The sequence below is a fragment of the Atractosteus spatula genome, chromosome 7 (assembly GCF_055471065.1).
Source record: "Atractosteus spatula isolate fAtrSpa1 chromosome 7, fAtrSpa1.hap1, whole genome shotgun sequence".
NCBI classification, from domain to species: domain Eukaryota; kingdom Metazoa; phylum Chordata; class Actinopteri; order Semionotiformes; family Lepisosteidae; genus Atractosteus; species Atractosteus spatula.
Window position 1 is genome coordinate 6294729 of NC_142712.1, and position 22248 is coordinate 6316976.

The following is a 22248-nucleotide window of genomic DNA, read 5'->3' on the forward strand; positions in this document are numbered from 1 at the left end:
CTGAAGAAAGCGATTTGATTCTTTCAAGTCCAAACAGGTAGTGATTAGAAAGAATAGTTGTTGTTGTTTTTTTTTAATCCTGCCAGACTAAGTAATAGGACAAATGGAGTTCAGGGATATTGTACTAGTAATGTTTAATTCGTATTTTGCTTGCTCTTAAAAACAACTGCACCTGAATTTAAATTTTAACAATTGCGTGGTCTCTTCCAGTTATATCTGCTTCAGTTCATGCTAAAAAAGTAGTGTGAGTGCTGCAGAGTGCAGCAAAAAGTATCACAATATTGGACATTCAAAGTGGAAGTACATTCAAATCAGATATGTTAATATGATAGATTATGTCTCAGGTATGAGACATTGCTCTAATCCTATTCTTCCAGTGTTATTAGCACTCTATTCTCACCTAAAGAAAAAAAAACAATTGTGCGACCAAAGAATACTAGATCTTGCTAGGAAATGAAGTTTTGGTGTCAAATTCAAGTATAACTTCTCAGGAATTTTTAACATGCTTAAAACATTTTGGATATGAATAATAATTTTGAACAATTGTAAAAATTCTATTCATTCAGAGTTTCGTAACTGTGAAACAATTGTAATGCTACATTGTACTAAAGGCGGACAACGTGATCCCACAGTGTCATAAAGTACCGTTAACAGGCAGTGAACACTTCAGTTTTTCTTCTTTTTAGTAACAAAACTTTTTTTATCGACATACAAAAAAATAAAATGTCCATTTAAATCTTTAAAAGATGACATATTTAGTGCATCATAATATCGTAAAGGTCTTCCACAAAAAGCATGTTGCTTTCCCTTTGTACTTATGACAAAATTGCCCATCCGTGGGAGTGAGGAACAAGATACCCAGCCATGCTGTTGCAGTCGATACCGTGCCTTCTTTCAAGAAATGGCTCCTCGAATCAATGAACTACTAAACTACCAAATGAGGCCAAATGGTAACTGTTCATATGTTCAGTCTTTGAGCCACTTGCACACTCTCCAGGACACATACTGTGACATTTACACTTAAACCTCACAATACTTTATTGTTCTTTAATCATATGGAAAAACAGGAGCTCTTTATTTTAACACTACGGGGTCATCTTTCCATGTGCCCTCCCACACAGCATGAGGCAGCCGTCACGAGCCGGACGACAGCTCTTTCCGAAGCGGCAGCCCTGTAGCTCGGAGCTGCGAGCCTTTCGAACAGCCCTTGTGTAAATGGGGCCGAGCTGCTGTCTGAAATGCAGGCAGCGGTGATCTTTTTTTCTCCTGCCGCAGTGGAGATATTCTGCTGGGGGTGGGGGGGGCAGTGGATGTCAGTCACTCTGGTGCCACACGAAGCTAAGATTCCATCTGTTCCTGGATCCAGTCCCGGAATTCCGTCAGGCGGGTGTAGACTCCCGGTCGATGCCAGCGGCCACAGCCTTCTCCCCAGCTCACCACCCCGGCCAGGAACCACTGGCCCGTCAGTGCCTGGCACACCAGGGGACCCCCCGAATCTCCCTGCAATCACAGTCGCACATGGGAACTTATATCCACAAGCCTCTTCCCAAAAGCTACCCCAAAACAGGTGTTCTGTCGGGCATTCTAACTGCTCGGAAAGCACTTAATTTAAAATCTTCTCCTCCTATGATGTTCAGTATGAGGGTTCCAGAGTCCACCGCCCGTGTTCTCAGTGTGGACCCTGGGAAATCAGTAACACAGGGGCAGCATCTACACGGGGTGGAGCACAGATGGGCTCCTTCAGTCTTGGAGCCAATCTGGTTACTGGGCAGGTCTGTTAGGATTCCTGCATCTTCCACACTCAGCAAATGGGGCTTTGGCCTTCACGTTCCTCAAGAGCGGGAGAGTCAGAAGGAGATACACCCCCTCTGGGATATCTCAACATCTATTCTGGCAGACAAAGGCTGCAGCAGCATGAGACCCACCAATCTGTCAAGATATGGGTGCAAGCTGGGGTGTCCCGGTTTCTCCACAATCCACAGTGTCACACACAAGCGTGCTTCATCCCCACAACACGCTCTACATCCCTGGATGACCTGCCAACTGCAACAGGAGCATGACAGTGATGGCTGGAAGCTCCTAGCTATGTTCTGGCATGGGCGAGGCAAATCAAAAAGGATCTTCAAGCACTTGAGTTGAGGCAGAAGTGCATTTTGGTTACTGTAACTGGGACTGCGCCTTCCTTCTTAAGTTAAAACCTGCTCACCCCTTTTGGGGTAGCACGTGGGAAGACCCCAACACACATACTGTATCACTGGTCTCTGCAAAACAGCCCTTGATTGCTATACGAGGAAACACCAGAGTTGGATTAACAGAAATGACCAGGTGAGAGATTAATTTATTGATCACAAGAGCTAAGTGTTCTGTGTATGGTGGAGTGACCAAACCTCCAGGCAGCAGGAGTCAGGCCAAAGAGGTCAAAGGAGAACCTGTGACATGAAGAATGGACAGACAAGGCAAAATGAGATTCAATATCTTTCAGAGAGAAATTATATGTGAGGTTTGTTTACTGGTACAAGGACTGTTAATGGTCCAGGTAATCAAGGATCAGACTATCTTTCTTAGTCTATGAGACTAAGAAAGGGCAACCCCGAGTTCAGGAAAGGGAGGCAGTCCACTGATTAAAAGGAGCACCTGAAGATCTCTTCAATTAGGAATTGAAAGCTTGGAAGTCTTTCAACACTTAAGAAGATGATGATCACAGAAATGAAAATCCACAGAGCAGCGGGAGTGATCGTATTCCCACTGAACGTTTCCTTGTCCATTGCCTTTCCTGGAAGATAGTTATCCTCGACTACAAGGGTTAGTCAATGAATGAATGACACAGTGTGTGTGATGTGTTCTGCCTCATTCTTGACACCACACGTTGTACAACAAACACGGTGTAACATCGGCATTAACAGAACTCAAATACATTTGTGGCTTTTTAACCAAAACCACCAGCCTGAAGACAAATGCTGTTTTGATAGTACTTCAGCGCAGTCATGCTCCTAGACTTTAACTTGCTTTGTTTAATCAGTAACAGGTGTGGTATGCAGATGAAGTGAAGTGCAGTTAAGATTGCCATTAGTAAATAGAGCTCTCAATGCCTGCTAAAGACACAGGGAACATAATAATACATTCATAATGTATACAGAGCCTAGAAACGCTCAACTAAAAGCACAAAAACAAAGTGAGAGGATGAGAGTTAAGAGCCGTAAAAAAGACAAAGCTTAATTCTTTTACATGCGTCACCACTGTAGGCATGGAAACATGACACTGATCCCATTCCTTTTGTGGCAGGAGACCTGATGAATTTGGGATTCTAATCACTGGTAACATCAATCCACTGCCTTTAAGGACAGGCACAAAGCAGCTCATTCAACAGCACAACTGTTTCCTACCTGGCAGGCATCAACTCTCCCAGTCAGGTATCCAGCACACAGCATTCGGGCTGTCAGGGAGTTCCCCAGGTATTTGTTACACACTGTCTGGTTAATGATCTGTACCTCTGCCTTTTGAAGCATTAGGGAAAGCGATCCTACAGAAATAAAGAAAACTCGTAAAAGTCCCAAACAGCACACACGTTTCCGTTTTCGATGACAGTGGACGCAAAGAAAAAGCATTTATATTGCCATAACTTCACATTGAATTGTTGGCGCTGGTGTTTCTTGACACTTAGCAATGGGGTTGATTCAGTTTTCAGACTGAACTTTATCACTGACATTGGTCACTAAGCCTGACATGGGCCAAGGGTCCATAACACAGAGGTGTCTCGGTTAAAGACATCTTCCCTCGACATAACATCCAACACACTTTCCAGTCCAATAGAGTCACTAGACCCCCCAGGGGAAAAAAAGTACGAGATTATGGATTATATTCTTAACTCAGATAAATGATTGCTTGGTACTTCTTTACTGCTTTTATCTATTTTCATAACCTAAGTGCACTCTTAAGACAGCACGGTGGTGCAGTGGTCAGCACTGCTGCCTCACAGCGCTGGGGTCCTGGGTCCAATTCCGGACCTGGAGTGCTGTCAGTGTGGAGTTTGCATGATCTCCCCGGGTTCACGTGAGTTTCCTCCCACAGTCCACAAACATCCTGGTAAGTTAATTGGCTTCTGGTGTTAGTGTCTGCCCTTGTCCAGGGTGTATCTCCCTTGAGCCCACTGCGAGCCGAAATCGTCTCCGGCTCCCCCGCGACCCTGAAGTGGAAGCAGAGGTTAGAAATCAGATGGGCGACTCGCCAACGGGAGATCACCTACCGTCTTCCTCCAGCAAACCCCAGCCAGTGACGAAGCAGCTCTGCCCCACAGAAAACTGGTGGGCTGCAGGGGGCAGGCACACGGCCCGGACGGTCCCGCTGTACTCCAGCGGCGTGGCCAGCTCCAGCAAGGCGAGGTCGTAGTCCAGCGAGGACGCGTCGTACCGGCCGTGAGTTAGGATGCGCTTGACCGCGTGCGTGACAGAGCCCGTGTCCCCCCCCTGCCTGGAGCAAGATCCCAGGAGCGCCATCCACAGCCAGGGACTGGAGAACCTGGGACACGGGACACAGGACACAGGCAGGCTCAGAGCATGGTTTTCTACTGAGGACAACTCTCTTCCTGCTCCCCTGTTTGTTGTCAGGACACTGCTGGGACCCTGTTAATAAACTGAAATCACTCCATGCTACGGGATGTCATTGATTGTGACATATGGACGCTTCCTGCCATGTTTTTCGGCGCGGCACACCTGAGGGCAGCGGAGTCCTGGAAGCAGTGGGCGGCGGACAGGAGCCAGCGCCCGCCGACGACCGCCGCTCCGCAGACGTGTCCTCGCCGGTGGAAGTGGAGGCTGGCCTGCCAGGGCCACTCCCCGGCCCGCGCCCCCTGCCCGCCCACCACGCGGCCGCGCAGGCCCGGCCGCACCCCGCAGTCTGCAGAGGACAGAGGGGGAGAGAGAGCCGCAGGGCTTCAGCGCTCCATCGCGCCCAGCGCCTCCGCGCCGGCCCTTTCTTTCATTCCTGCATAACCGCAAATGCCCGTCTCGCTTCCTTCTGGGAAAAGCTATATTTTGTCTGTGTTTACAGTCCCGAGCAATTAAGACCCAGAGCAGCCAAGGATTAGGTTTTGACTTCCATTACTCGGCTGCACAAAACAGCCATTGTGCGCGGCACTGTAAAAGCGAGCCTCTGTCAAGTTCGCATGATGAAAACTTCAATATTATGAACGGCGGAGCAGGAAGCTCAATCAGAACACAGTTCCTTTGTCAGATGAGTCAGCCCTTCCCTGGAATAGCTGGCGATGCTTATCAAGAGAGCCTGCTGAGCTCAGCTCCCCTTCAAAACCTGTACATATGAAGTCTGCTGTAGGAAATGTCTGTTTTGATACAGAAATTATATTAACGCCGTCAAGGCAGGCTTGAAGCTTATAGGAGAAAGCATGACATTCCACAGGTGCTGGGGTGCGTGACGATTTTGGTGGCTGCAGTTTAGTCATGGGGACTTCAAAGGCCTGAGGGGAGTTTTAAGGGCAAATTCAGTTAATGTAAAAAATAAATCTTTTACAAAATGTACGCCTCTGTCATTAAGAGGTAAAAAGAAAACAGAATATAGACAGTCTGATTCCTAGCACAGAGGGATAGGAATGCATAACGAAGGGCAATTCTAATAAAGAAGTCACATGTGGGACATGAAGACATTCATACTATAACAAGAAAATCTTTAGAGTTGCTTTTACCCTTATTTTATATTTATCAATTACATCATCTCAAGTACTGCTTGCTACAATTAATAAGTGTTCATTAAACAATATGTATATTACAAAAATATTTCATTGTCAGGGGAGTTTATTTGAATATGATTGCAATGAATTAAAACTATTCAATGTGCTTGAATCCAATACGTGTTACTGTCAATTAGTTTAACATGGAATTTTCTTTTTCATCTTTCACAAACGTTTTGTTAGAATTGAGCTATTTCTGCATACAGAGTCATCATCTGCACAAGAATAATGAAGGGTTTGGCTGAATATCTTTATGTACGCTGAAGTTCATGCCAGCAGTCCAGAGTAATACTGATGCTCACAGTGACTCCTGGAGCACAACACAGCATCACTCTTGTAAAGGTAATAAAGTGGTGAACAAAATGAAACGTTTAGCTTCAAATCAGACAGTTCTGCTGTTAAAACACTGGAATAGAAGCTACAACTTCACAGAAGGGCATGGACAATCACTCTGAACTACTTGCTGAAAACCTACGCCAGCGAGGATATGTTTTAAACTCTCATCCTGAAGACACAATACGTCAAACGCTGACAGAGCTATAATGATATCCATTCTTAAGTTCACTGTACGAGTTTAATCATGCTATTGAAGATCCCAGAAACAGGATACTCCTCTGTTAGAAATATCTGTTTAACTGAGCACCCCGTGGAAAGATATCTTTTACATAACTCATGCCGCTACAGTAGAACACAATTTTTTTTTTCAATTTCTGTGTGTCGTTTTGCGTTAAGTTACAAGGAGGAGCAGGCCATCTGTTCCATAAATGCGATACCTGAAGAACTTGTGTTCAAAGTGGTTTCGCATGACTCTGGGAGAAGACAGAGTCCTGTCTCCTCTTCAGGTGTCCCTTCATTTTTCACAGCTGGTTTGACTGTGTCCCCCAGTGACTTACCGCAGCCCACTTCATCACTGGAATCCGGACAGTCCACGATGTCATCACAGGTGGCATTGGGTTTGGAGATGCACTGCTTGTTTCTGCATTGGAAGGCGTTAGATGAGCAGGAAGTCTCTGGTGGTGGTGGGAAGGGGAGACGGAAAGTGAAACTAGTGATGTCATCTCATCTACATTTGTTATCCCCAGATTCAAAATAATATCAATCATGCAGAGAAGAACTTACGGGCATCATCCAGGAACTGTGCTGAAGCCACCAATTCACTGGAGTGCCCAAGCTGGGAATGAGACTGTAGCACCACCAGCATGACGTTGCCAGATGAGACAACACTAACCGCCTGCAGGGGGCGATACTGAAACCCCGGGCACAGCCTGTTCGGTACAGCAGAAGGCACAGATATCAGTTTCAGAGGGTTTTCTTTCAGAACCTTTCCAGTTCCCTTTTCCAGTACTCACTATTTCTGTCTTGCTGTCAAACGAAAAAGCGTAATTACATTTAGGTGGTTAATGATCACTGGAATTATTTGAAAAATCAATTACAAAATCATGAAAAATAATGAGGAAATAATTATTTTAGTGAGAGAAAGCACAACTCTAGAATAATAAGAAATAAGTATTAATAAGATAAAGCCCAGACTCAGGGTACACTAGAATAAAATAGGCCTCATTAAGCTACAATACCAGTTACCTGTTAACTTACGACATATTACCTTTGATAAATCACTTCTTCAGGATTCAAACAGTTGGTAATCTTAATTCCCACTTGACAAGGCAAAATCCAAGGGGCTGATCTCTGAGTGGGGTATGCTCTATATCAGCTCTATGCTTGCTGTTTGAGTCTAGGGTTAATTTCATCACTAATGATTCTGCTTAAGAGCAAAATGACCTGAAGCACAAGGCTTCAGCTCCCCAGAGACTGATCTTCACCTGGTGACCAGCTGTGCTCTCCCTGCTGCTAAGGAGTCATACACTGCAATGAAGCTTGTGCGGCAGTCTCCTTCCATGCTGCAGCTGTGCACGGTGAGTCTGACCAGCTGGCCCAGCGGTGCCCTGAGTTCCCAGAGACAGGGTGCAGAGCCCCTCCAGTGGAGCTCAAGATCCCCAGAACCACAGTCTGAAATACAGTGATAATTGCAATGGTGAGAGATCTACCGTTTGCCAACAACACAACAACACGGGTACAAGGCTTCACTTTACAGTCAGGCTCATGGCACACTTCTCCATCAGTGTTTAAACCCCATGCAAACTGATCGTGTAAACTGATTACAAACGCCTTATGTAAAATCATTTTCTATCATAACAGCATCCATGGGGTGTCCATCTTCTGTGATGTTCAAGATAATCAATAGCAAAAGCAACAGAGCTCCAGGCCACTCTCTGCACCACAGCGGCTGCCAAAATGGATCCCAAAGGCATGCAAGACATCTGGAGGCTCACCTTCCAGTGAAGACAGCACGTGTTCCTCAAGACTAGACTCTGGAGACAAAGGAGACAGCAAGTCAAATGTTGATTAAATGAGAAAAATCTCTACATCCTCTCCTTAGTCATACATACACACACTGTGTAAAGATAATATTCTAACAGTGTATTTTTACTGCTGTTGTTAACAATAATACAGAATGAATCACCATAAACTGAGACAGATGCCGGATCTAGCAGGTAGTGTTCTAGAGAAGGTGTCAAGAGAAGGGTGTCATGTGACAATATCCCCCTGATGTGATCGGTGACTTGAGCTGCAATCTCTCCTCCTGCTGCATTCTGTGCACCCTGGCTGTCCACCTCCAGAGTGAGGAGAAAATAGGCGACAATACTGCCTTCACTGCAGAGAGAGAAAGCTTGATTAGTTCTCCTACACTGCACAGTCCACATGCTGTACACATGCTTCATCTTCATAGTGATGACCAGCCAACGGAAAGAGAATTCTCTACAAAGAATGTGTCCTAGATCAGGGCCTCACCTGAAAGATGTTACATTAGCACAGATGAAATGCCACAGAGGTTCAGGATGAAAGAAGGTATTGTTTATCTTGAAGGGACAAGAACATGAAGAGAACATTTCAGTTTGTTGCAAAGTCAAATGAAAGGGCTAAAAACACATATAATTATTAATATTAATAATAATAATTTCAAAAGAAACAATTATCACTTTCAATGAGTTCAACTACAATTACTTTCATGTATGTAACCATTCACATATACTGCAACAGACTCACATTAGCCTGACATTAAATGCACATATTAGATACTCACCCGTTGCTGAAGTGTCTGTGCCAGAAGCCCGAAGTCTTGAGATTTTTTATCTGTCAGTGCTAAAGTATAAGTAGCATTGATCAGGCGCAAAGAACCACCAAAATACATCCTCTCAGCTGGATGCGCAGCTATGTGAGAAAAAAAGCAACCTGAGCAAAAGAGATTTCATAAAGGGTGAAGCTCTCGTTAGGAAACATTTACCGCTCTCACAGCATAAAAAAACCTGGCCTGTAGGTTCATAACAGATAGCAGAATATAAAGGAAGCTCCTCAGTGTTCAAATAAATGAATTGCAGAGCCTCTGCTCTCAGCAGGCCTCAGATGTCCGAAGAGTGCCATGCAATGCTAGACAGAAGCCTGTAGGATTATGATCAACACTAGAACAGGACTGTCTCGACTATTGTGCAATTGTCCTCATAGCACCTCTACAGTACAACACGGGGAAACTCCGATCTCTGTGTCTCGCAGGGGCAGACAGCCTGAACAGACATGGTTCCTTCCCGTTTTCACTCGATAATTCCTCTGCCTCCAGGACTCCTGTTGCCCTGCATCAGCTTCTTGCATGGGACACAAAGCTCAGCAGACAGACCTCTGACTGCGGCACCAACAGGTCACTCCACACCCGGCTCAACTACACTCACCACCCTTCCGGTTTTCAGCCTCATGTTAAAGCTCCTCTCCTCGCTCAGCAAGACTACTCCAGCAGTGGTCCTGTTCACCTAACTCTCCTGCGCTCCTGTGAGATTTGTAAACTTGTAGCCTGTTTGTCACTGTGGCACCAAAAAGACCTAAAGCACTTCAGATGCTACTTCATCTACATCTGGCCTAATTCTTAACTGAAGACAAACCTATTCTCTTTGGCTTATCCCATATCTTCACAACCTCAGTCGTGCATTTAGCCCATACCAAACATAAATCCTGCAGCACAAGCTGCTGTAGATGCTGTACATACGCATAAGGAACCAGGTGACAGCCGCAGTCCCGCAGAACGCCAGCAGAGCAAGACACGCCGCCAGGCTCACGCACAAGAACAAGGAAGGCTTCTTAGGACCCCGGGGCGAGGCTGTGGCCACTGGGAAAGAGGAAGGGGCCATATTTGCGCCCTGGCTTGTCTTTTTCTCAGCAGCTCCAGGGTACCAAGCCAGCACCTGCTGAGCTCCGGGGCAGGAGCGGGGCCACACGGTAGAACAGCTCTGTGGAAACACAGCGGCCAACAGCCTCACTTGCCAGTCACACAACTCGCTCTGTCAGACCCGTCCGGGCCGGCAGACACCCAGAGCGAACAAAAAGAGTCTTCTTGCATAATCTTGAATATTTCTGTTTCCGTAAAGGTCAGTAACGTACTGTGGGGGAAAACTGATTGTATTATTATCATCTAATAGAACACGTAATAACAATTTGGAATAGTACTCTTGGGGAATAATCTGTTCTTATTTTTTGGGAGGGGTTTTAAACATTTCGATCCCCGAAAACAGTCGGCTCAAAGACAAAACCACCTCGGAGATAATTGTCGCAAGCAGAATGAACGCGGAAGCATTGATAGCTATTTAGTGGTCAAAACTTTTTATATCTAAGTACAGGTCACGAAAACCTAGATAAATTATTAAGCGTGACATTACATTTTGTTGGCTGAAATACAAAGCACTCTTAAAAAGGATCACAAAATAAATGCAGCGTATTTCCAGCTGACCGCAAAGTCTTGTGGACGATATTTTCAAGATTTTAAAATAAAAACCGCCGAGTATTTTGAACAATAATCATTGTACGGCCACATACGCATATGTACAATAACTTACACGCGCGGCGACATCTCCTCCGCTCTTCTGAAATGTGCGACAGAAGTGCGCACAGCCCGATTCAAACCTTTCTTCATCCATCTCGCCCAGCTGCTCAAGACCTTACTGTATTTTTTTAATAAATAATATGAAACACGGCGCTATGGGCGTTCTAATAGACTCCGAGTTGCAAAGACAAACTACATCCACTTTTCTCACCGTCTTCAATCTGGCAAAACTTCGCGACATCCAGGTGCCGCGGCGCATTATAGCAGCTCGGCACCCCCCACCACCTCGTCGGCTAGCAAGTGCGAGGGAGACATCTTTCTGTTGTCTTCGGAACTGAAATTCATAACTTTTTTTTTTTCATCCTGAAGGTCTGAGGCAAATACTCGCTCTCCTCTGCGTTATCGGTAACCCTTTCACTAACGCATTTACTACTGAGCCGCTTTAGAAATTTCAGAAGCCCAGAAGAACTGGAAACACTGCACCTAAACATGTAGCTTGTAGCTACAGCTTGCAGCTCACTTTAAAACACACTAATAAGCTATACATTCTTATCAGAGTTAAAAAACATACAAATCGATCTGTAACCTTACTGAAAGCAGTGAAGGATAACATTATTACGTAATTTGATAAATCCTCGGTGAGCTCATAGTCGAAAGATGTGCATTTTTAAATTATATCTCAACAGTGTCTGAAGTCTACAAGAGTTCTCCTTTGACTAATTTTCGAGGCATTTAAAAGTTAACGACCACCCACACACTCCAAAAAACATATTATGCGAATAAAAAAGATCCGGCGTTTTTCAAACCCTTTGAAGAAGAAAAAACAGATCGCAACTCTATAGTTAACAGTTTTTTATTGTCATTAACATACTAAAAAATTATGACTGATGCATAACATTCCTCCTATAAATGCAATATTTATAGGCAGTAAATCTCATTCTGTGAACACAGTGTATCAAGTAAATTAGGACAAACTAGATTCTCTAATTTAAATATCGAGTTTAATGTGCTTCATATCAATAAAACCTTGTAAAGAGTACAGTGGTATTACAGGCCAGCAAAGGATCACTAGCAGCAGTAGAAATGCATCAGTTCCAACACATTTCATTAACGTTACTCATCTGAGGAACTTAGAAATCCTTTGCTTGCTTTTCACTTTTAACTTCCCACACTGCAAAAACAAAGGGATATCAGAGGTACATGCTATCAAATGAAGTACTGCAGAATTCTACAAATGAACTTCAGGATACAACTCTCGAGAACGCTCGGCTGGCACAGACAAAAGGTCTCTGTGGTCGAAAGGAATGCAGGAGGAAAGATCCACCAATGAATGTTCTAGGTCACTTGGCAGAAGGGGATCGCACCAAAACGAGCTCAAGTACAACAAAAGAAATTGCCTGATGCCCGCTCATCAGGTTCGTTTGACTGTCTGGAGAGGGTGGAGTGGCCAATGGCAGAAGAGCTCGTGGGCTAGGCCTGTGGCTGTCGGCTCTTGCGTGGCCCCTGCCGGGTTAACATAACCCGTCGCTGGCAGGGCGCGCGTGGGCATGGCGTCCTGCCGCCCAGCGCGCCGGGAGTCCAGGACAGCACACGGCCAGCGAAGGAGACCCTGCCGTGTCCTCGCTCACGAGCGCTGGGGCAGGACGTAGCCTAGCGGCAGAAATCCACGCAAACGTCAAGACAACAGCTAGACAAAGAACCCTGCTGCTCTCCATTTGGCGGTCAGCGCTTGGCCTCAGTTGATCACTTTTCGGATCCAGTCGGAAAACTTGACCACTTGTGTGTAGACACCTGGCCGATTCCGCCTGGCGCATCCTTCTCCCCAGCTGACGATTCCAGCCAGGAACCACTTCCGCCCTTTCTCCAGGCACACCAGGGGCCCGCCGGAGTCTCCCTATGGCACAAACCAGCAGGGTGGCACAAGGTCAGGGCCAAGAGCCGATTCCCTACAAGGATCTTCTACAAGAACGTGCACTAAACACATCTTCCAGTATCCGTTTGAGAAACTTTCCAAACTTTCCAGTGCATATCGAAGTATGCGCACATGTGCCTGTGCTGGACCCTGCTGATGGCTCAGACTCCTCTACTGTGTGGGGAGAAGAGGGACCTGCAGACACGCTCACCTTCCACAGCCTTTCACACACCCATGTGCTGCAAACTCCAGCGGGTCTCGAGAGGCACAGACGCACAGACGCACAGACGCACAGACGCACAGACGCACAGACGCACAGACGCACAGACGCACACGGATGATGCCTCTCACTGGAGACACTACAGAGTCACTGCAGGCCAAGAAGATCGAGCCCGCCAATTCCCTGCCTGCCCCAGCGGCACACGGGGAGTAGCCATTATAGTCAGCTAGTGCTGTGACTCAAGCTCAAAAGGCTGACGCGGGCCATAGATAGATCATTTTTTATATAAGTAAGCCTGAAACAAATGGGATAAAATGGCATGACTCATCTGATCTAATTGACTGGCGAGCAGGAAAGTGATTCATCCTGCACTGGGTTCAGGCAAATTTCACCTGGCATGCATCCACCCCTCCGTGCAAGTTTCCAGCACACAGCATCCTGGGAGTCACGGCGTCATCGTACAGCTTGTTGCAGGTGTTGTGGCCAATCAGCTTGACGGTGGCTTCCTGCAATACTGAGGCCAGCTCACCTGGGGCAGGTAAAACCAGCAGATACAGTCAGTGTGATGTTTGACCAAAGTACTGTTCCTGATTTTGGACGTGCTGCTTTGCAATTGCGCTTCAGAAACATTAACTACACTCCTAAATATTAATCTCTTGACTCTCGTGTTGGACCGCTTCACAGAACAAGAAGATCTGTGCAGTATTTGTAGTGTATTTGTAGGGGTATGGGCTTTCATATACGCCATTTAATGTGAATCAATGGATTTCTGAACCTCAGCAGAATAATCAATTATTCTGACCTGTCATCATATACATTGCTTTGATGCGAAATTAATGAAAGATGGTTAAGTTACTCCGGCCTGAATTATTTTGATTAAGATCTTTATCGGTAGCCATATAGAAAGCCTTTGATTAAAGTAAAGTATGAATTTTGCCATGGGGAGAAGGCTGAAAGACAGGTCTGTGGAACATGTATAGCATCTTTTTAATTAAGAACCCAAATGTGATCTGGGGTGACAGATCACATGAGTTTGATTAGTTGGGCCAAAGGCCAAGACTAAAGAGATATGTTAGCAAAGGAAAGAAATGTTGGCAAAAATACTATTGCACACCAATAAATGAACCTAATAACAAAGATAACCACAACAGACAAAAAAGAACTCCTGAAAAGCAAAGGTTTCTAAAAGAACGAAGCCATCTTACCATCTTCCATGAGGACTCCCCAGCCAGTGACTGAGCAGCTGGTGTCCGAGGTGAAACTGTGTGTGTTGGCAGGCAGGCAGACTGGCTGCACAAACTCGTTAAAGAAGAGAGGGGCGCTGAGCTCCAGCAGAGCGATGTCGTAGTCTGAAGTGTACTGGTCGTACTGGGAGTGGATGACAATCTGCCGGATGAGCCTGGTCACCACAGAGCTGGTGACGGCATTCATCACCCTCATGCCCATGTAGGCTTTCCAGGAGGCTGGGTCAGAGTACCTGTGCAGAAATGGACACGGGACGCCTGAACCCTGCAACCCTGTGTCCAGCAGACCTGAACCACCAAACACTGACCACTGCAGGCCTGAACCCTCGAACACTGACCGCAGCAGGCCTGAACCCTGCAACCCTGTGTCCAGCAGACCTGAACCACCAAACACTGACCACTGCAGGCCTGAACCACCAAACACTGACCGCAGCAGGCCTGAACCCTGCAACCCTGTGTCCAGCAGACCTGAACCACCAAACACTGACCACTGCAGGCCTGAACCACCAAACACTGACCGCAGCAGGCCTGAACCCTGCAACCCTGTGTCCAGCAGACCTGAACCACCAAACACTGACCACTGCAGGCCTGAACCCTCGAACACTGACCACTGCAGGCCTGAACCACCAAACACTGACCGCAGCAGGCCTGAACCCTCGAACACTGACCACTGCAGGCCTGAACCACCAAACACTGACCACTGCAGGCCTGAACCACCAAACACTGACCGCAGCAGGCCTGAACCCTACAACCCTGTGTCCAGCAGACCTGAACCACCAAACACTGACCACTGCAGGCCTGAACCCTTGAACACTGACCGCAGCAGGGCTGAACCCTGCAACCCTGTGTCCAGCAGACCTGAACCACCAAACACTGACCACTGCAGGCCTGAACCCTCGAACACTGACCGCAGCAGGCCTGAATCCTGCAACCCTGTGTCCAGCAGACCTGAACCACCAAACACTGACCACTGCAGGCCTGAACCACCAAACACTGACCGCAGCAGGCCTGAACCCTCGAACACTGACCACTGCAGGCCTGAACCACCAAACACTGACCACTGCAGGCCTGAACCCTCGAACACTGACCACTGCAGGCCTGAACCACCAAACACTGACCACTGCAGGCCTGAACCCTCGAACACTGACCACTGCAGGCCTGAACCACCAAACACTGACCGCAGCAGGCCTGAACCCTGCAACCCTGTGTCCAGCAGGCCTGAAACACCAAACACTGACCACTGGAGGCCTGAACCACCAAACACTGACCACTGGAGGCCTGAACCACCAAACACTGACCACTGCAGGCCTGAACCCTGCAACCCTGTGTCCAGCAGACCTGAACCACCAAACATTGACCACTGCAGGCCTGAACCACCAAACACTGACCGCAGCAGGGCTGAGCCCTGTTCCCAGCAGGCCTGAATCCTTGAACCCTGGCCTACTTCCAAGGGCCCTGGTGCAAGTTTTCTCTTTCATGTTTCGTTTTTCTGTGTGGAGGGATCCTCTGTCAAGGTCGGGACCAGAAGCTGTTACCTCATCCTTTTCTCTCCTTTTATACAAGCCACACATTTGTATTACATGTTGTAGTCACTAGGTGGCGTTTTGTACACCAGTATCAAATCCTTGCATGCTTAAATATATTTTTTGTGGTGCGACAGAACTGTGCTGAGCGCAAGCCCCTAACCACACCTCCTCCTTATCCGTAGGTAGAGTGGACGCCCACTGCTTCCTGCACAAAAAACCCAAAACAACCATGTGGCCTGGACACAACCAACCTTCCGTCTTCCAGTGGCCACCCAAGAACATGGAGGTTACTGCAGAATCTGCAGGGCTGCTCATGCTCAGACCAGCGCTTCGGAAAGCGAGAGCAGTTCGCGCTTGGTGCGAGCTGGAGAAAAGGAAACGAGGAACACGGCCGGGCCACCTGATAGATTCGGAGTCCTGGAAGCAGTGCGCAGCCGACAGGAGCCAGCGGCTGGAGATGACGGAGGCCCCGCAGACGTGCCCGTAGCGCCCCATCTGCAGGCTGACCTGCCAGGGCCACTCCCCCGTCTGCGCGTCCCCGCCCCCCACGATCTTGCTCTTCTTCCTCGGCCGGGAGCCGCACCCTGCAGGCGGAGGGAGAGCGGGAGATGAAGAGGGGGCGGATGAAACGCACGCCTACGCGGGCACCACGAGGGGGCCGTCGTCTCTCCTGACCGAGTGCATCCGCTTCCCAGAGGACACCGCCGGCGGAGGGAAAAGCATCGGGATCGAGCGGGGGCTCACCGCAGCCGGCCTCATCCGAGCCGTCGGCGCAGTCCTTCACTCCGTCGCACTCGGGGTTCAGCTTGCTCAGACACCTCCCGTTCAGACACTTGTAGGAGGACGGGGAGCAGGCTTTGTGAACTGCAGAAACAGCGGGCACAATGGCTCAGGGTTGCCACGGGGAAGCACAGTTATATTCGCCCTCAGTCTGCGCTTTACACTCTGCGTTTCAAGTAGAGCTCCGGGGATGCACATACAGTATCTGGAGAAGACCGTCTTGCCCGGCTATCTTGGTGATGTAATGATGAGCCTTCATGCCTTGCCAGCAATTCAGGTCCCCCCTCCAGTCAAGACTTCTCCTCCAATCATTTAGACAGATCACTGATCCAATGTCTCAACACATAGGCCTGCTGTGTTTCCGCATACAGGACAACCCAAAGTAAAGAGACCTGACTTGATCTTTCACTGTCAGTCCTTCTATCTGCTGTCCTCATGCTGCTTATTCCTGGCAAGGCTCACAGCAATCCGGAGCCTGTCCCAGAAGCACGAGGTGCAAAACAGGACTACACCTTGAATGGGATACCATCCAGGATGGGCAAGGACACACACACACACACACACACACACACACACACACACACACACACACACACACACACACACACAAGCATAATTAAAAGCAGATCCAGAGCACCCAGAGAAAACCCACAGGGACAATGGGAGAGCCTGTGAATTCCAGACTGATAGGGGCCAGTCTGAAACTGAACCCAGGACCCACTAGCTGTGAGGCAGCTGTGCTACTCGCCAAGCCTCTGTGCCCCTCTGTTCAGCTGAATGTGGGCTATTTAAATCTTTTATTGTAAATAAAATCTCCCTAAACTAATGCTGAATCAGAATTCAATGCTGCACAAAGTCTTAAAAGGGTGTATGACATCATTCAATATCCAGATCTCAAATGCACTCGAATGTCTTTCATCTAGGAGAGAAGAACGAACAGCCTCACGTGTTCTTGTGCAGTTGATTTCATCGCTGCGATCTTTACAGTCAATGATGCCATCGCAGACTGAAGACTGGGGAATGCAGATCCCGTTAGGGCAGTGCAGGAAGCAGTCTCCTGCTGCAGGAAGACAAAAGGCCACTAGATGCACATAGGTGAAATATCCAGCATGCTGTGTCATGCATTTAGAGGAGTGCCATCATACTGAGAGCCCTATGCATTTAGCAACAGCAACAACAAAGCCTGGCAAGATGTGCTTACCGCAGTCCACCTCCTCACTGCTGTCTCCACAGCTGCTCTGTCCACCACAAAGGCTGACATGGGGTCTGCACTGGCCATTCCCACAGTTCACCTCTCCTGGGCCACAGGCTGCTGATGAGGAACCACAGACCATGGCAGTGAACATCAGCTGGAGGTCCGTATGAATAGTCTCTACCAGAGGTCCCCACTAAAAGATGCACAAATAAAACCCGCGTGCAGAAGAAACACATCTACTAAAGCTAAAAAGCCCAAACAGCCATTCTAAGGCTGCCAGACGGATTGAAGAAATTATTTGAATTTCTTTTCCATTAATAAATGCTACATTGTTGCAATGCTCTCTGCCAGTCAGATTACAAACAATAAAATTACCAGTGCCTGAACAATTATATGCACTAGCACACATTTTTTCCCCCTGGTAACTAACCACATTTCGCCTCGTCGCTGCCATCAGCGCAGTCTTTCACCCCATCGCACAGCTTCTTCAGAGGGACACATCTGCCATTGCTGCACTGGAACTGCTTGGGACAGGCTGGCAAGACAACCGCAAAAGGGAGAGTGCCGTCAGAGAGAACTGAAGGGAAGCCACTCTTAGAGCAAGACCCAGAGGCGGAAGTAGCACAAGATCATTCCTGGCCATTTACAGCAATCCCACAGCTTTCTGGGCAAGAAAAAAAACAGTTGTCTGGCCGGGTGCGCGCGCGATTGAAACAAGCATGCAGCTGCTCCTTCACTCTGCACTGCCCCTGCCTCCAGTGCTTCAGAAGCAGCCGCTGTTCTCTCAGCTGACCTCATTCCATTGAAACACGCCTTTGCACAAAGGGCTGTGGGAGCATGGAACAAGCTGTCCAGCCATGGGGTGAAGGCCGATACTTTGGCTTGTTTCAAAATCCGATCTGATCCCAGAAGGAGATCCTCAGATCCATTAACTACTAGTTACCTAAGGAGCTACTGTAGATTTAACAAATAGCCCCCTCTCATTTGAAATCTGTCTTACGTTCTTATCTCACAACCAAACTGGGTCTCCAGTTTGTTACACTAGTCCTGTTTGTCACTGGATTTAGTTTTCTTTCTAAGTCCAGTTTGTGACACTATTTCTAATGTGAACTTTATAAGGTTTGATTTTTAGTACACCCTGCGCTCCAGGCGCCCAGCAGTGAGAACGGGGAGCGAACATGTCCGAGGGTGGCGGCGGTGGTGTGCACTCACGGCTGTCCTGAGAGAACACTCTGTAGAGGATGAAGAAGCCCCTACGCGTGATGGACTCGTCCGAGTGGAAGTGCAGGGTGACCGGAGAGGAGTACACTCTCTTCCGGCTGCTGTCCGCCACAGGGTTGCACAACCTGAAGAGGCAGAGGGCATGGGCTCTGCGAGGGAACGCGTGCAGTCTGCAGGCAGGCAGGCGCCCACTGACCGACGCAAGGAGACTAACCTGACTCCATTAATGTCAAGCCAGTCCTTGTCACAGTGGTGTGAGGCAGGGGAGTCCTGAATGTCTAAAACCACAACCGTCACGGACAGTAAGTATCCTCGCGCAGGGGCCTGGAAGTGACAGTGGGGAAACACCAACAGATTTACATTTCACACGAAGCCATGCTTCATTCTTAGTCCTTAAGCAATATGCCTAACTAGAATCAGACACCTGGTACATTCATTCAAAATCACAACGATTCTGCTACTGCAGTTATAAAAACTCTTTTTTATGTGTTCGACGGGTCCTCACATTTATAGTCCAGGTGCAGTCCACGTTGGGGGGGTAGTGGCTGGGGTAGTACGGTGATGTCACTGTGCCATTCCACGCAGGGAGGCTCCCACCGCAGCCTACACACAGGAGGAGCGGAAGTCATCTACAGTGCGCCTGCACTCCACACAAAGCTCGTTTGAAGCCGCGAGCCTGCGAGACAAACTCCAAGAGCACCTTTAAAAAGCTCGACTGTCCGTCACCTGCTTTTCACAGCGAGGGAATCTAGAACATCCCAGCACGTGTTGAGAACGCCGGATGGTCGCGGCACACGCGTGCTTACACTCTGCACCGCGGTGTCTGAAAACCCTGAACAGGAAACACCTCCTCGATCAGACCACGCCACCCCCGGCCTGTCACGTGCAGCACAACGAGGACCCGACGCGGAGAAACGATTTTTTTTCCCTCCTCTGGCGTCCGAGAGCATTTTGAAGCCTGAGCGGTTGAAGTCACAAGAACGGCGGGTCACCAAGGGCAGCGCATACCTGCTTTGGGCACTGCCTGGAAGTAGGCCTTGAAAATAGCACTGTCCTTCTGTCTGTTGAAGGAGAAGGTCACCAGCATCACGTTTCCTGAGGAAGTCAGCTTAATGACTGGGGGCGTAATTGTGACGGGCACACCACACCACCTGCAACACGTGACAGAGGAACACCACGCTGCAGCTCTTTCCTTGCCCCTCTTCCCCCCAAACCCCCCCACCAGGAACGACACCCACATACACATTTAAAGCTTGCCACTGCCGGCCAACGCTCCTCAAGGCAAGAATTTAATACTTAAACACACTCCGAGTTCCCCGGATGGCACGGGCTGCTGAGTCTCCCAGAAAAGGAGCACCAAGCCCCCGGCCCTTTCATACACAGATTTCAGGAGCACGCCTCCGCAGGTCGGTTGGTCGGTCAGCCTTTGTGCGACGGCGAAGGACACGAAGATAAAGAAAAACCCCCAAGAGACAGGAGGAAACCTCTTCGCTTCGGCTCACTGATGCATGGTTGATTGTTCCTCCGGCTCTTACCTTGCAATGATCTTGTTCTGCAGAGGCAGTAAGAAGTCGTACGCTGAGAGCTTGTGGGCGGCACAGTTCCCTGGGGAGGCGCCGTTCAAGGTGACAATGACCAGGCGGACCACATGGCCGGAGGGGACCCGGAGTCTCCACTGGTAATAGGGCTTCTTGGGACTGGTCAGGGTCAGGGTTCGGTTGTTGCCATATTTGGCATAAAGGTCAAATGACATCGCTTTAAAAAAAACCACCAAAAAGCTGAGTATCCATGCAATGCACGTACAAATGAATAGAGAGCCTACACTGTTTACAGTTTTTCTGCTGTTTTTCCAAGAATAAAACATTTATACATGCAACTATACTGTGATTCAAACTAATGATAGCATCGCTGATAATACAATGAGCACAATACAGCAAATATGAAAAATAAACTTTTGTTACCTTGGAATCCCAATTGCCACTTGGTATTTTGTGCAGAGCCTGGGTGTTTAAGTTTACCGGATTTTTCATCCAGCTCATATTCTTCAGAGTCTAAAGCTGCGAGGAATATACCAAATAAATTGTTTATGCATTGCACTCAAGAGATAAATACAGTATTTTAAAAATAAAGGACGTAGCCGAAACAAGTTACCGAACAACTGCAGTGTGTCCAGATTCTTTTGGAAAGAGTACACTTCCTCATTCCTGCCAAAATACACTTTGGATTTCACGGCACCGCCTCTCTGCAGGCTGGAGGGTCTCGTATTCTTGATCTGGGGAGCAACTGCAGCAGGAGCGCAGAATTTACTCCAGTAAAACACCCTGAGCCCTTCGTCTCCTTCACTGTCACAAAATAAGCACTATTTTATTACAGCGCTCACTGGACAGCTACAAAAAAAAACCATTCCTGTTGTTCTTCAATTATGCTCTGACACAGCTGAAGAGAGGCCATCAGTTTTCAACCCTCAATCCTAAATCGCACTTATCCATGTCTTACCTACAGTCTGGACAGTATAGGTGAGCAAATCATGTCATTATTGCAGAATTTTTTTGTTTTTGAACTACTGGGCCGTGCAGGTGTTTAGGATCTCCATTGTTTGCTCAACCAGCAAAGCACGCTTCTGCAGGGGCTTCTACCCCGATATTGATCTAGTTTTTGGAATTTTGACCTGATAAAGAAAATCATTGAAACCTTATGTAAAAGAGTTAAGAAAACAAGTTACTCTTTTTAGACACAGGGCAAATATTTGTACAATTGAAGACTTAATACCGGTCTTAATACCTGTTAATTAAGTCAATTCTCACTCTCTCTGCACCACAAAACACCCCTGAATTTAGATCAGGAGATGGTGAAATGCCTAAACCATATCTGTCCTAAGCACTACCTTTCAGTTCAAAGAAGTGAAGCTGAAACTGATCACGGCGCTTGGACTGTCCTTCAGTCTCTAACAATGCAGAAATTAACATCAGAAGTGCCACAGCAGCTCGGTCCCCTGCACTAAAGCACATATTCTCCGGATAAGCCTTTCCCAGAGAACAGAACTCTCTTGTGCCATCGCTCTGTGCTCAAGTCTCGAAGGGGCTACGCAGTGGAAGTAACAAAGCTTGGTTTCACCAGCCAAACCTAAACAAAGTTATAAGAGTTTCCTTTTGTTGGGGGGATTTATTCAGAATAGCAACCAGTCCCCACACACGTCATTTTAACTCGTTCAGGGAAGAAATAAGTAGTAAAGGAGACAGGGAAAGTAACAATGATGTGAATGAAGGAGTAAATGAACTAAAAGAAATGCCAGCGCTCTGATGCTCTGCAGCACCCAATGAGGAAAAAGAACTGTGTTGTTCACAATAGACTTATAAAGTAATTTGCACTAACTTTATATTGCATATGTGGAGGTTAATACTGTACATTTTTCATGTATCTCATTTTAACTATTCATCAAAACCTAAGACAGCGTACTTACCTAAATGCAGTAACTCCCGACTTCAG

The 22248-nt window shown here is 47.6% G+C and overlaps 1 protein-coding gene across 1 annotated transcript; it reads right to left on the reverse strand.

Annotated features, from left to right (window-relative positions):
- Positions 1 to 1338: 1338 nt before the first annotated feature.
- On the reverse strand, positions 1339 to 20515 carry LOC148830303 (suppressor of tumorigenicity 14 protein). The gene is made up of 22 exons (XM_088922241.1): positions 20298 to 20515; positions 19771 to 19913; positions 19268 to 19365; positions 18977 to 19086; positions 18754 to 18887; positions 17972 to 18076; positions 17548 to 17658; positions 17293 to 17406; positions 16311 to 16430; positions 15967 to 16150; positions 14002 to 14273; positions 13189 to 13325; positions 12412 to 12558; positions 12186 to 12314; positions 9830 to 10074; positions 7561 to 7683; positions 6860 to 7005; positions 6634 to 6750; positions 4710 to 4893; positions 4244 to 4515; positions 3384 to 3520; positions 1339 to 1500 (listed from the first exon to the last, which is right to left on the reverse strand). The coding sequence occupies exons 1-22, from the start codon at positions 20513 to 20515 to the stop codon at positions 1339 to 1341; spliced, it is 3408 nt and encodes a 1135-aa protein (XP_088778367.1).
- Positions 20516 to 22248: the final 1733 nt, after the last annotated feature.

Coding starts and splice junctions, on each gene's coding strand:
- LOC148830303 (XM_088922241.1), bottom strand. CDS start 20,515: ATGTCATTTGACCTTTATGCCAAATATGGCAACAACCGAACCCTGACC. Junction 14,274..15,966: donor CAGGACTCCGAATCTATCAG/GTGGCCCGGCCG, acceptor ATTTCTGCACAG/GTACTCTGACCCAGCCTCCT. Junction 4,516..4,709: donor CAGGACTCCGCTGCCCTCAG/GTGTGCCGCGCC, acceptor CCCGTGTCCCAG/GTTCTCCAGTCCCTGGCTGT.